At 48.0% G+C, this 15,334-nt stretch overlaps 1 protein-coding gene across 6 annotated transcripts in view; it reads left to right on the top strand.

Annotated features, from left to right (window-relative positions):
- The first annotated feature begins 1,339 nt into the window (after positions 1 to 1,339).
- The window catches only part of MBOAT1 (membrane bound O-acyltransferase domain containing 1), a 108,180-nt gene continuing 94,185 nt past the window's right edge, over positions 1,340 to 15,334 (top strand). For 5 of the 6 annotated variants that reach the window (XR_006266057.1, XR_006266056.1, XM_043449949.1 and 2 more), the window contains exon 1: positions 1,340 to 1,935. Coding sequence is in view for 4 of the 6 variants with exons in the window: in XM_043449949.1 (XP_043305884.1) it covers positions 1,583 to 1,935 (353 nt within the window). In the remaining 2 variants the exon portion in view is untranslated. The remainder of the gene's footprint in view (positions 1,936 to 15,334) is intronic. The other variant, XM_043449947.1, reaches the window with a different exon arrangement.

Raw genomic sequence — 15,334 nt, 5'->3', positions numbered from 1 at the left:
CTGTGTGATATTTAATAAGCCTGTCTAGCCTCATTGAGGCAGTAATGGTAAAGAACCCACCTGCAATGCAGGAGACTCAGGTTCAATCCCTGGGTGGGGAAGATTCCCTGGAGGAGGGCATGGCAACCCACTCCAGTATTCTTGCCTGGAGAATCCCATGGACAGAGGAGCCTGGTGGGCTACAGTCCATAGGGTCAGACACGACTGAAGCGACTTAGCACGCAGACACACTGCCTCATTGCTCCTCAAGCATATGCCTGTGTGTGTGAGTGTGTGAACCGTGTGAGTAAAGCAGAGTGGTGATAGCAGCCTCCTATAACATCTTCATGGGGACCAGGAGTGGTGGTTGGGGCATTTTTTTTGCTCCTCAATAGAGGACAAGAGTTGAGAAACCCTGGCCTGACCATCTAAAATTCTGTGCAGCTTTTGGGTGATGAAACTCTTCCAGAAGCCCAGGGTGAGGCTGAGCCTTGGAGGGAAAGGTGTTAGGAGTGTCTGACAGGCCTTCAGTTGGATTTGAAGCTGAAGGTCACATTGAGGACAGTTAGTTCTGCTCTAGAGGGACTGCCCCCCTGTTTGGTTGGTTTCTCCACCAACTAATCCTTGGCTGGGTGGCTCAGGGCCCGTTCCCAGGTAAACTGCTAATGCAAAGTACTGAGCTTGGGTACCTGGTGAAGCCTGGGGATTGACACCAACTCACTTTTTTTTCCCCTACCCATTTGATTTCAACACTGCTTTCCTGAAAGTCTTCTTCATCAGCAAGCATTACAGCAGTTCCTGGAAAGAGCAAGACTTCTATGATTCTCAAAACCTCTGTATCAACTGAAAAAGTTTCCTAAGGACCAGTGATACACTTTTGGGGACAAAGAAGTGAAGAGGCCAGGTACCCCCTTTTAGAACCGGTGCTGGCAAAAAAAGTGATCAGAAAGCACACACCATCACAGTAGCATCGTTCCTCGTTTCTTACAGGAGTGAAAAGAATTTACAGTTCACGGGGGCGAGGGGGCGGACATCCAAGGTCAGAAGCTAGCAGTCCTAGTGTCTGAGCTTCTGCTACACAAACCCAGGGTGTAGGAAACTATCCGTGCCCACAGGAATGTAAGGAGAGAGGGAGAGAAGTGGTGGGTGATGGGGCGCTGGCTGGGAGCATCGGGGTGTCCGGGGTGTCCTTGGGTTTCCAGCCCCGGGCAGATGAACTCTTGGCCGCAGGGAAAGCGCAGGAAACCTTCACCCGAGCGGGAACCGGGAGGGCGGGGGTGCTGAGACTGCGGCGGAACCAAAACAGGGTGTGGCCAGGGTGCTCCCGAGAGCTCGGCGCCCGCCTGGGTGACCCGGGAGGAGGTCGTTTTTGGGTGGCGGGGAGAGAGGACGAGGAGATCGGGAGAAGGAAGAGCATTGGCTCCTCCCCGCCCCGGGGGCTGCGCAACGCCGGGCGCGGGGCAAGGCGGCGGCGCCCGTGGCGGCGCTCTCCCGCCCCGCGCGGCCCGGGCAGGGCGGGCCGGGTGGCGCTCGGGGGGCCGGGCTCCGGTCCCCACTCAACCCTCCCTCCCTCCGCCTCCGGGGCCGTGGGGCGGCCGGGCCAATGAGCGGCGAGAGGAGGGGAGCGGGAAGCCGAGCGCGCTGGGCCGCGGCCCTCCTACCGCGCCCGAAGCCGCAGCGCCAAACACCAAGTTTTGCGCCCGGAGACTTTGCGCCGCGTCTTGTCCTCCGGCTCGCAGCTCGCTCCCCGGGAGCCCGGCGGCCGCGCGCGGCCCTCGGGACGGCCGCCCGCGCGCACTCGGGCGGGAGGACGCCGAGCCGGGGGCCGGGGTTGGGGGCGGCTCCTCCCGAAGATGCAGGATGGCAGCGGAGCCGCGGTCCAGCCTGTCCTACCGCACGACGGGCTCCACCTGTCTGCACCCGCTCAGTGAGCTCCTGGGCATCCCGCTGGACCAGGTAACTGCGGGCGGGCCGCCGGGCCGCGGCTGGGGCGTAGCGCAGGCACCCTCCCCGAGCCGGAGCGGGAGGGACGCGGGGAGGGGGATGTTGTCTACCTCCGTCCCCACCCCCATGCAGATCTCCCTGCTTCAGACTAGGCAGGTGGAGTTTTGTTTTGTTTGAGGTGATGTTTTTCTCCTGTAAGTATGGGGGCGGGCGGCGGGAAGGGTATACCCTGCGCAGCAGGTTCGAATAAACTTTTTTTTTTGTCTTGTTTGAAGTTTGGGGTTGCCTCCTTTCCTGTAAGTCTTCTGATAAATGAAATCGTGTTCCTTCCGTCGATGCACTCAAGTCTTCATTATTTTTAAGTTAGTTGAGCCTACTTAGAAAGTAAGCCTGAGTGATGTCTAAGCAGCAGCCTACCCTTTGGGGATGAGAGACCCGGGTTTTTCGGGCAGCGAGGCTTGGAAAATCGGCTTGACAGTTATTTTGTACCATGTGCGATCTCCACCCGCAAGGGAGGAGGGACTTTCCGAGGGCCCTGGTTTATTCAGTCCGTCCGTCCTGGAGGGTCCAGGCTCCCTAGTAGGACAGGTTATTGGGAGGAGAGAGAGGCTGCTGCAGGTGTTTGAACTGAGACTGAAAATGGCAACAGTCAGTCATTCCAGGTAAGAAATCTTCCTAAACGTTGAGGTTCTTAACCCATTTTTTTTTTTTTTTTTTTGGTCTCTCTAGATGCTACAGGCTAGATCTGCCCTGTGTTTAGTAGTGAGTCAGTGAATACACAGTTGACCCTTGAATAACACAAGTTTGAATTGCATGGATTCACTTATATGTGGATATTTTTCAATAGTAAGGACTACAGCGCTGTACCAGTACTGAAGCTGCTTAAATCTGCAGAGTCTAGGAACGGCCGATACAAGGGGCTGTCTGTAAATTATAGGCAGATGAACACCTGTGTGGCTGAAGGGTCAGCTATATGTTATTTAAATGGAATTGGGTGAGGCGTCCTGGAAGAGGGCCCACATACTCCTGTTTCACCCTGTTTTCTTCCTCTGCCTGTTCCCTAGTGAACTTTAAAAAAGAAATTCTTTCCTTCACACAAGAGCGTACCTGCTGCACTTTCCACTCCCATTCCTTCAGCAATGAGGAAGTGAGAGCTGGATGTTTGCCTTACTCAGACACTGTTTTCTGAGCCACCCTTACCTGGCCCCCTTTGAGGCTCTGATTCAGAACTCCGCCTGGTCGGACAGTTGCCTTCTCATCAGTTGTGAAATCCCGAAGGTCAAGAGAGGTTTTTTTCAGCTGCCAGTGCCTGTTCTTGTAGTGAGGATGTAGTGACTGCCAGGGGCCTGCAAAGGCAGCAATAATAGCAAATTCTCTAGCCCTGAAATGAAATCTAACTCAGAGCCGAATTTCCTTTCCTGGGAGTTTGTTTGATACTTAACCCCTCTACCCTTCATCACAATTTATTTTAATTGCACTTTCCATTTGCAGTGGTGCAGCACAACTAGAGAGAGGAGGAATCCAAGGAGAGTTTGTTTGGTTTTTTCTTTTTATGGAAAAAGATAGATTGTTAATAGATCCTGGAGATTGATGGCTAAGAGGTACCTAGGATGGATGTTATTAAGTGCCCTATAACTGCCTCCACCCTCATCCCCAGTGTCCTGGATTTCTGGCAAAGGAATCCTGGTTTTATTTTTTATTTTTTTGGAATCCTGGTTTTAATTTATAAGAAAGAACAAAAGACTGACAGGGGAGGGATTTGGGGGTACACTGAAGGAAATATGTGGGCTATAGACAAGGAAGGCGCACCTGTGATCTTTTAGATCTTAGGGAGCCCTACTGCCCTTCAGCTGGGTCCAATCACAGTGACTCTCGGTGGAAGATACACGTAAAGGGCAATACCCCAGCTGGCTTATTTAGGCCGAGGGGGAATCCCAAACCATAAACAATGTGGCTTGAGGCGAAACTGTGGCTTGAGGGTTTGGAAGCTTGATGTGTTTTTCTCCCTTACACTTTCAAGGGCCTTTTAGATATTAGACTGACTTGCGGATAGTTCCTGGTCTGCCAGAAAACTTCCTTTGTGACCGTCAGCTGGTATTCTACCAACCTGGAGCCTCAGGGTCCTCACATGTAACGTGGGAGATGGCAAAGGACCTTTGGGAGTCGAGACATTTTATGTAGATATAAAATGCCGTATGGTCCTTGTATCAGACTGGGGCCTGGCAGGATACAATTCAACTCAATGGCTCGTAAGGAAGAAACTTCCCTGAATTGCTCAAGAGTTGTGGGTGGCACTATAGGAACCAATAAAGAATATTCAGGTACCAAGACCGGGTGCTGAAGGGGAAAGGGGAGAAAGTCCTGTTGCCTGGATGCAGGGGCAAAGGAGAGAGAAAACTTGGCCCCTTTTGCTCCCCATTCCCTGACCTCTGCATCTCTTGCCGTGGCCCCTGGTGGGTGGCTGGCCTAGAGCGCCTGGGTGAAGTGGTCTGAGGGGCTTCTCCTGGGCCACAGAAGGGGGACGAGAAACGTGGAGCCAGCTCTGGAGGACAGTCCTAGGCTCAGAGCCCAGCCCTTGATATACATTTGCTCCTGGCCCATTAAAGAGTGCCTTTTTATTGGCCTGCAATTTGCCAAAAATGATAAAACATATCTCAAGTTGCCCAAGTAGTACCTCACATACCACTTAAAGACAACAGTGAATCCTCTCCTTAATGTTTTAGCATGTCACATGTGTGTTTGTAATTTCTGAATTGATTGTACTTGTGAGAATGTATTTGGCTTCTAGGTCTCCCTGGGCCAAGTCGTTTATTATTTGCGACACCTGAAATATCTGCTGAGCATTCTGCTATGTGAGTGAAGAACTCTGGTTTTCATCCAGTTCTTCCATTTATCTGTTCTGTTAGCCCCTCAGGGGAGCCCTATGCACTGTGACTATACTCAGGAAAAGTCTCTGGTTTTAGTTTCTGGGGACTTTGACTAGCCTGGACTCCTCTGAAGAGGTTAAATGCAAAGTCATCTTATTTAATTAGAGACTTGGAGCCCAGCAGTTCAGATCCAGAGTATAGGAAATGGAGGATGTAGGGGCCTTCACAGGTGCCGCACAGATGAGTTTGTTGAAAACTGTGTTTCTAGAATAAGCTCCTTTCTGTTGAGCAGATGTGGAGCTTGGGCAGGGAGTGGAGGATGACTGATTTGCTTTTCTGTTTAAATCATCTGTTCATGCCCTTTCCACTCTGTTTAGGTTGTGGGCTGTGGCATGATCTGTCTTTAAACTGTCCCAGCCTTCCTATGGACTAGGACTCAACTAGTCCTAAATGGACTCGGCTACCAGAATGCTGACATTCCTAACCTGTGTGTCACTTGATCATATCCGAGGAGCAGTGCAAGAGGAGGAATTCCTGGCTTTAAGAACTTTGCAGTTTGATGGTGGGGAACTCTTGAGTGCCAAGACGGTTTTTACCAACTGAAATCCCCCCAAATTTGTCTGTATTTGCATAAAGTATCAATTCAGTATTAAATTAGGATTCTTTGTCTGGATTTCAGTTTTTCCCCCTCATGTGGCATCAGCAGAAAAAAGGGGCAAAGGAAAAATAAATCAGGAGATAAGAAACTAGGAAGTGATTTCTGAGATTAAAGCAGTCAAGGCTTAGGCCTCTTCCTGTAGGCTTATATTGTTGTTTAAAAGGCTAGAGGAGTGAAGACCAGCTCTCAAGGCCTGGCCTTCTCAACTCATGGTGATACTAGCCCTGGGGTTTGATGATCCCACCCATGCCTCTGGTGGCTCAGATGGAAAAGAATCTGCCTACAGGGCAGGAGACCCAGGTTCGACCCCTGGGTTGGGAAGATCCCCTGGAGAAGGGAATGACTACCCACTCAGTTTTCTTGCCTGGGAAATACCACGGACAGAGGAGCCTGGCGGGTTACAATCCGTGGGGTCTCAAAGAGTCTGACATGACTGAAGCGACGAACACACAGCGGGGCCTCTGATCATCAAGTTTCTCTGCCTGCCTGGAGTTTTCAGTTCCCTGGTTCCCTTGCCTGTTTGTGGAAAGCCCAACCCTCAATTCTCATCTTATCTAAGCCTTGCCCTTGGTTAAAAGCTTAACTCACATTCCACAGTTATTATTAAATCAGTTAAATATTTATTTCACACTTGTAATGCCAGGGACTTGGTCAGGTCATAGAAATATAAGGATTAAAAAAAGAAATCAAGGTTTCTGTCCTAGAAGAGCTTATACACCTATAAAGGAGACAAAAGACCCACATAAATATTGATATACAAGTACTATGTCCTCATGAACCTGTGTTGGTGCCGATAGAGGTTTGCTGTTGTGCAACTGCTCAATCATGTCTGACTCTTTGCGGCCTCGTGAATTGCAGCACATCAGGCTTCTCTGTCCTTCACTATCTCCTGGAGTTTGCTCACATTCATCTCCATTGAGTCGGTATGGTATCTAACCATCTCATCCTCTGTCACCCCCTTCTCCTCCTGCCTTCAATCTTTCCCAGCATCAGGGTCTTTTCCAGAGTCAGCTCTTTGCATTGGGTGGCCAGTTGGAGCTTCAGCTTCAGCATCAGTCCTTCCAATGAATATTCAGGGTTGATTTCCTTTAGGATTGAGGTTTACATGTGGTACCTTAGTGGAATGGAGATGGGAAAGCCACAGGACACCTTGGACTCCTGTAGAATTTACTGTTTACCTTTGACACCATTTGTATTTGACACTTAGTAAATGTTACCTTATTTTGTTAGCTGTCCTACATTTATATGCTGAGTTTCAAGCTAAAGTTTTGTTGAGGCTGGTTTTATCTTCCTTTGTATTCTAAGCAGGTGGTAAGTGTTCAACAAATGTTTTATCGTTAGTAACAGTATTGGTTCAATCAGTTCAGTCACTCAGTTGTGTCCGACTCTTTGCGACCCCATGAATTGCAGCACGCCAGGCCTCCCTGTCCATCATGCCAAGAGTAACAGTATAGGCCCATGCTAATGATGTACATGATCAGATGTTGATATAGAGAATCTTGTTTTTCAAGTGACAGTGGATGGGCCTTTGTGGGGAAGGGGCCCGCCACTGAACATAGCTCCTGTTGGTGCTGCCTCCAGGCTGTACTCTTGGGTTTCTGACTTAAACTATCTGCTCTCCACTCTAGGGCTTTCCAGTTGATCCCAGCTCAGGATGCATTTGGCAGGCCAGAAAATGTTGGTCCTGCAGAGAGCCACTTCCATTTATTTCTTTGGCCTCACTGATTCCTGCAAGGCCAGATCACCTCTCCCCACTTAATTTCCCTTTCATTGTCCAAGAGTGACAGTCATTGACTTCCAGGAGGAAGCTCATTCGGTTAGACCACAGATAGCAAATCCTGAGTTTCTGCCGTATTCCAGGAATTCCTGGAACCAAGTGAGGCTGGGATGAATCAAACATGAATAAAATTGGGCCCTTCCTCAAAAAATTCACTGGCGATTGGGGCAGGGGACACAGAAGTCAACTGGTGTTGCTTCTGTGCGGTGCCTGGGCCAGCAGCATCGGCCTTGACACTTGTTAGAAATGTCCAGTCTCTCTGCCTGGCACCCTGTCCACCGCTCTGGGGGGCGGACCCAGCCAGAGGGTGATCTCATGAGCCCTCCTGGTGGTGGTGGGAGCAAGAAGTTTGAGAATCACTGCCGTATATAGATAATTGGGATACAGATGAGTTTAGTGCAGTGGGGGGTCAGGTGAGGTCTGGTTGTCAGAGGGCATCTCACGGGTGGGGAGGAGCATGAATTGGGTCTTGGAAGGGTGAAGAAGTGTTTGTGTGGCGAGGTGGGTGGAAAGAACAGCACATACAGAAGCGGGGAAGTGTGAAACTGTGTGCTTCACTTAAGGCAGTGACCCACTGAAGTGGCCGCTGGGGCTGCGCTTGTGAAGTCTGTGGGACTGTAGGTTGGGGATGCAGGTGGGGGTTACATCACAGAAGCTAGAAGGCTCTGGTGAGGTGTCGGCACGTCATCCTGCGGACCAGGGGGCGGCAAGCTTTTTCTGCAAAGGACCGGACAGCAAATATTTTCAGCTTTGCAGACTGTCTTTGTTGCATCCACGTCACTGTACCTTTGTGACTTCAGAGCAGCTGTAGACAGTATGTAAATCATTGGGCCTGGCTGTGTTCTCCTGAAGCTTTATTTATGGACACTGGAATTTGAATTTTATGTCATTTACATAGGTTGTGGCATTCCCTTCTTTTTTTTTTTTTTTTTTTTAAATTATTTTTGGCCGTGCTGGGTCTTCGTTCCTTCCTGTAGGCTTTTCTCTAGTTGGGGGGTACTCACTGCCGTGACTTCTCTTGTGGAGCCGGGCCCGAGGGCATTTGGCCTTCAGTAGTTGCAGCCCACAGGCTCAGTGGTCGTGGTTCTGGATTCCTGAGCACAGGTTCAGTAGTTGAATTGCACAGGCGTAGTTGTTCCGCGTGATGTGGAATCTTCCCTGACCAGGGAATCAAACCTGTGTCCCCTGCATTGACAGGAAGATTCTTACCTACTGTGCCACAAGGGAAAGTCCAAAATTCTCTTCTTTTGACTTTTTTTTTCCAACCCTTAAAAAAATATAGAAACACATAGTTAACACGCAGGCCACACAAAAACAGGCAGGGGTTGGATTTGGCCCGAGGGCTGGAGTTTGAGATCCATGTCCTAGACTGATTTTCTCCAATCTGATGGATGGGCACCAGAATCTACTGACATGTATGCTTCTGGGATTCGATTCAGGCCTAGTGAGTCCAAATACCTGTCTGAGTGAAGGGGCTGCCCAGGCGACTCTCCTGACAATAGAAGTTTAGAGGCAGTGCTCACATCAAAGGGAAAATGTTGAAGGGTTTAATGTGAATGGATTTTCATCTCGTGAAGTGGGGTGGGAGGTCATGGCTGAAGGATGAAGGGATGGAAGTGAAGCCGGGGTTTTGAGGATGAGAGGATGTTTCGGGTGGTCTTTATGGGGGAGCAGAGAAGGAGCTGCCTGGGGTCAGTTGAATGGGTTGCTGGGTATAATCAACCCGCTGAAAGTAAAAAATGTCAGGATTTGTGCCAGTCTGTGATTTTTCTCTTTCTTCAGCGCCTTCTCAGAGCAAAAGTGAAATAGACAGTTGGAAGGGAAAGTTGTTGAGACGTTAAGAAGTAAGGGTGTTGAGAGATGCTGACAAGTAGCTAGAGGTGGTGACAGTGAAAAGGGAAGCATTAGGAGATTGGAGAGACTTTGAGGAGCAGGTACTGGGGGATTGAGAGAGCCAGGCGCTGGGTATTGAAGATCCCTAGCAATGCTTCCCTGGGTGAGGATGCGAGTGAGGGCGTGGACCTGGGAGAAGGGATGGAAGTCGATTCAGTTTAGCAAGCCCAGGAACTAGGGGGGTTTGAGGGATTGTCCTCTTAAACACTGAAGCTCCCCAGGTGACTGGGGATGTGAGGTGTGGTGCCTAAGCTCTCCGGGAAGGTGGAGGTTGGTGAATGCTGACAACTAGGAGGGACCAGAGAGGGCATGACCGGCTCTGCTATCAGGCTCTCGGCCAGCTGCTCTGCAGGGTGCAGCCTATCCAGTGTTAGGAGGAGCCAGACCTGGGTCTGCAGGGGAGGTACTTTCTGGCTGGAAGGATGGTGCCTCTCTTGAAGGGTGTTAGGAGGTCTCCTAACCCCTTTATAGAAGGAGGCAGCTGTTGAGCCCGATGAGGGGAGCAGAACATGCCTGCTGTGTTCTTTTGGTGCGTGCCACCCCCGTTCCCTCCAACAGCCCCATCCTAGGGGCCCGGTTCATAATTGGTGCTAATTAATTTAAGAATTGATGCTTTCAAACTGTGGTGCTGGAGAACACTCTTGAGAGTCCCTTGGAAAGCCAGGAGATCAAACCAGTCAATCCTAAGAAAAATCAACCCTGGATACTCATTGCATGGACTGATGCTGTAGCTCTAATACTTTGGCCACCTGATGCGAAGAGTTGACTCATCAGAAAAGACCCTGACGCTGAGAAAGATTGAAGGCAAAAGGAGAAGAGGGTGGCAGAGGATGAGATGCTTGGATGGCATCACTGATTCAATGGAAATGAACTTGGGCAAATCCAGGAGATAGTGAGGGACAGGGACAGGGAAGTCTGGTGTGTTGCAGTCCATGGGGTCATGAAGAGTCAGACACGACTTAGCGACCGAACAACAACAAAATGCTTCATTGAATACAAGACCAAACAAAATGCATTCAAATGCTTTCTAAAAAAAGTCCATTTTAGAGGTCTCTCTATTCAGGCTAATAAATAAAGACAGAGATGCTTCTTTCACATGATTGGCTTATTTTACACAGCACTTAGAGCTTTTAGTCCACAAGTGTATTACTAAATGACAGAGGATGGTGGAAAAAAAATGGTCCAGAGCAGCACTGGGGGAGTCTGGACAAGCTGTGACTTTCTTCTCTCTCTTCGGCCATGTGGTGGTAAAATGGGAAAGCAGATGCTGGGGGCAGACAGCTCTCCCACCAGGCTGAGAGCTGAGGGAGGGAGCTGGGAAGACTCTGAGGTTTCCGGAGCAGAGCAGAGGTCAAAAGTGGGAGGGAGGTCAGTGGTGGGAATGTGAATCTTGGAAGCAGAGGAAGAAGTCCGTGGTTGCAAGCCTGCATGCCCGACAGGAGGCTGGGGATGAGAGGCAGGGGGCTCTGCAAGGCCGGGAGAGGTGCCCCTTGGGGGCCCAGGGGCCTGGTAAGGCCATGGCCAGCAACTGACCCTGAGCCTTGCGGTATTTCCTGGAGCTGCTCACAAAGAGAGTGGAAAGATCCTTTGTGCTTCTGAAGAGACTGCTTTTGGGAGATGGAAGGCAGCTTTTAAAATAGCCAGAGGCTCAGCGGCAAAGAATCTGCCTGCAATGCGGGAACCACAGGAGATGTAGGTTCAATCCCGGGGTGGAGAAGATCCCCTGGAGGAGGGCATGGCAACCCACTCCAGTACTGTTGCCTGGAGAATCCCATGGTCGGAGGAGCCTAGCGGGATACAGTCCGTGGGGTCGCAAAGAGTTGGACATGACTGAGTCGACTTAGCATGGGCATAATGAAACAGTGAGATGTATGAGACTGTTATTATTATATGTTATTATTATATTATAAACCTCAAATTCCATATAATAAAGAGGACAGGGTGGGTGGCGTTGGGCAGTGTCCCTTAGTCTAGCCCTGTGTGGGGGAAGGATGACAACTCCATCCTAAGGGACTCGGGTGGGTCCAGGGGGTGCTGGCTGGAATGGCCAGTGCTGGCTGGTGTCACAGTCCGGTGGCCGGATTTGACCACAGTTGAAGCGGGGTGTGGCTGTATGCTTTCTGGCATTTCAGGCAGAGGCCTGGTGGGTCCTGGAGCTTTTGCCTGCCTGTCATGCAACAAGACGTGTTTCTTCTCGACTTGGCCTCAGTTTACCTGTCTGCCCTAAAGACACCAGCAACTCCATATGCTGGATGCTTAAACAGGCTTACAGGTCTTCAGTGGGACTTCCCAGTGGCTCAGTGGAAAAGAATCCTCCTGCAATGCAGGAGACTCAGGCTCAATCCCGGGATCAGGAAGATCCCCTGGAGAGAGAAATGGCACCCCACTCCAGTATTCTTGCCTGGAGAATCCCATGGACAGAGGAGCCTGGCGGGCTACAGTCCATAGCATCTTAAAGAGACACCACTGACGCGACTATACACACACAAGACTTCAGTAACCTGCCTGCAGCCCTAGGGCTGGGTGAGAGCAGAGGCAGGACTTGAACCTGGGACTCTGCCGTCTTTGCTGTAGTCACTGCCTTGCATCCCAGCACGCTTTCCTGGGTTCTGTGTAGTCAGCGCAGCAGACAGTTCTTTCCTGTGGCTCAGATCCTCTGTGTCTTTTACACCTTCCAGCTTCTGTTCACACTTGCCCCTCTCCCAGGCATCAGCCCTCATCCTGATCCTCATTTCCTGTTTCACCCCCTGCTGTCTGCTTTCTGTGACCCTGGCCTTGCTCTCCCCTCTTCCCTTATAGACTCCCCCTCCCCCAGGGCCAAATGGACCCCCTTTTATTTTCTTTGTTTCCCCACAGCACTCTCTCATATCACATGTACCTCTTTTTTGGGGGGGGAAGGATTATGACAGTAATCCAAAGGGTTATGTTTATTGACTTTGTATATGCATATCTAAAGGAAACCAACCCTGAATGTTCATTTGGAGGACTGATGCTAAACTGAAACTCCAGTACTTTGGCCACCTGATGCTCAGAGCCAATTCATTAGGAAAGACCCTGATGCTGGGAAAGATTGAGGGCAGGAGAAGAAGGAGGCGACAGAGGATGAAATGGTTAGATGGCATCATCAACTCAATGGATGTGAGTTTGAGCAAACTCCGGGAGATAGTGAAGAACAGAGAAGCCTGGAGTGCTGCAGTCCATGGGGTTGCAAAGAGTGGGATGTGACTGAACGACTGAACAACAATATATGTATCTACTTGGTTCTGTGTGTGTGTTTCTGTCTTTTTTAAGTTGAAAATATGTAGTTGATTTACAATATTGTATTAGTTTCAGCTGTACAACAAAGTGACTCAGTTATATATATCTTTCAGATTCTATTCCATTATAGGTTATTACAAGATACTGAATATGTTCCCTGTATTGTATAGTACATCCTTATTTCTTATCTATTTTATGTATAGTTGTTTGTATCTGTTAATCTCATAATTTATCCCTCCCCACCCTTTCCCCTTTGGTAACCATAAATGTTTTCTATGTCTGTGAGTCTGTTCTATTTTTCGTATGTAAATTCATTGGTACTATTTTTTAGATTCCACATATAAATGATATTATGTAATATTTGTCTTTGACTTCATTTAGCAGGATATAGTGTAGGTCCATCCAAGTGGCTGCAAATGGCAATATTTCATTCTTTCTTTACCACATGGTGCCTCTTACCTTGTGTCTTCAGATGTTTATTGGTCTTTCTGCCCTGTCTCTTTCTGAGAGGCTTCTTTCTATAGTTGTTTATTGAACACCGGGTACAACATACTGGGCTGGAAGGGGGATACAGAGATGAACTAGGGTCTGTGCCTTCTAGCAGACAAACCTATAAGCAAGTGTAAACTCTAATAATGCAGTATGCTTAATGCTCCAGAAAATGTGTGCACCCAGGCCTCAGCACCCCTGGGCCTCTTCTGGGGAATTGTGTGTGGGGGGAGTGTTCTTCCTGGGAGTTCCTGCTTTAGAAGGAGGAGAGAAAGCGCAGGGATGGGGCCCCGGGGGGGAAAGGCAGAATATGCCAGGAAGAGGAAACTGTTTGAGCAAAGGTTCTGAGAAAAGATGAACTTTCTCTGTGGGCAGTGACTAAGGCTGAATTTACGTGGCTATCTTGGTATGGTTAGTAGTATGAAGTAAAAACTAAATAAACTCGGTTCCATTGTAGTGGAATTTTATTTACATATTTGCATTGGAATGGGTGACTAAGTGATGAGAAACTTAGGAGCCAGTTCTTTTTACCACTGGGTTAGGCCCACCTATTTCTTATTTGGACCCTGCATTTCCGATTGAATAGGCCTAATTTCTGATCGAAAGTTAATTAACAGCCAGTTGCTGATAGTGAAATGTGAATCTTGGATTGTTTAAGTATAAAATTCTCCAGTCCTGTTTTCATTGTGTGAAGTTGGAAGATCTGTTACTCGACATCATAAATGCAGATATCATCATCATCTTTTGGGGGGGTCAGAATGTCTCATGTTTGTGTGGACAATATGTAGAAATGCCTTTCCCAGTCTGAAATCAAGTCACTTATACGAAAAGTACAGTATACCCCAGTACTCTCAAGTATTTTTGAAGCATGGCCTCTGAATTACATTCATAAAGAAAAATTTCATGAAAAGATTATATCTAAGGAGATATACAATCTGGAAATATCTTTTTGTGGCAGCAACTTATTAAAAAAATTAAGAATTCGGTCTGTGTAATTTAATCGCAGTATTTGGTTGTGTGCTTTTCAGAAGCTTTCAGTTTTAAGTAAGTCAACTCTTTCAGTAAATAAGACAAAGGAAAAACCTGCTGCAGACTTATTAATGACAATTTTTAGTAGTTTTGCCAGAAGCGCAGAAGGAGAGAGAATAATCAGTGGGAAAAGTACCCTCACATAGTTTATACTGGTTAAAAATGGGCTTTATTAAAAGACCACTATCCCTTAGGGTTCAGTTACGTGACCATGTGCCACAAGATGAACTCATTAACCCATTTGTAATGGGTTTTTAGTTGGCCAAAAAATATGTACTTGTGAATCATTTACCAACTTCCTTATAATAGAAGGGCTCTGCTTATAACTGTTGTCAGTGGTTAATCTTCTTTGAAGCGTGTTTTTGAAAGTCCACATGGCATTAAAGCATCTCTAAGTGTTGAACTGGGATTTCTGGGGGGTGGGAAAGGGGGTTGGTGCTGAGGGTTTCCCAACCATCCTATTATTAAAAATATTCCATACCCCAGCTTATTTACCAAAACAACAACACAAAGCTTGGGTTCTTGTCTCATTTGAAAAAAAAAGAGCAGGGTTATACTGGAAAAGTTTTCTTCAGTTCTAAATTTGTATTTCAAACAAGTAATTAAAAAATCCTGTGGTTTGTCCCCCCTCACTTTTGTCTCATTCCTCATTCTGTGCTTCTTATCTGAAACAGAGTCAGCAGAGGTATATACAACATAAAGTTGCTAAGGCCTAGAGGAAGTTGCTAAATTCAAGTCATCTTGTGAAATGTCACGAAGTGGTTTAAGTGTGTGTCATTGGGTTGAGATGTCTTTCCTCCGAAGACCTCCCCCACCCACCCCACCCCTGCATTATTTGTTGCTCTGTCTTTCTAAAAATTTAATTTCACTTATTTTAAATATTTATCTGTTTTAATTAAACATGACTTGTGTTTGATTAGCTCATTTTTTGGGCTTTTACTTTGTGTAAATACAGATTTTAAGAAATGAGTTTTCTGACTAGGTAGCTTGTGTATTTAGTGTCAAAATCACAAGGCAGAAAATGGGGGTAGGATGAAAGGTCAGTCCCAGTGGTGTTCCCCCCCTTATCTCCCATCCCCCTAGTTTGAAACTGCTCAGATTCCCTCCCCACTGGCAGCCAGTGGCATCCTTTGAGAGGTAGGCGAGACATCCATGTACACGGAATCTTTTTTCTTTTCTGATAACAAATGAGAGTGTACGGTTCCTCCACTCTTCTCCTTAAAAAAAAAAAAAAAAAAAACAAAAACAGTGTCTCCCAGGAATTGATTCATATCTGTGTCTACAGAGCTCTTGCAATGCTGACTTCCTTTCTGCCTTTTCTGAGAGTTCTGTTTCTGTGCTTCCAGGAGTGACCTCATCCTTTAGCCAAAACTGAAAAATGCTGCTGGGGGTGGGTGATGGAATTGGGGCAGGGTCCTCCACATGGGCACGATCCCCAGG

This window comes from Cervus canadensis, chromosome 28 (assembly GCF_019320065.1).
Source record: "Cervus canadensis isolate Bull #8, Minnesota chromosome 28, ASM1932006v1, whole genome shotgun sequence".
NCBI lineage: Eukaryota > Metazoa > Chordata > Mammalia > Artiodactyla > Cervidae > Cervus > Cervus canadensis.
The sequence above is the reverse complement of the archived record's forward strand: the minus strand, read 5'-3'. Positions and strand labels throughout refer to the sequence as shown.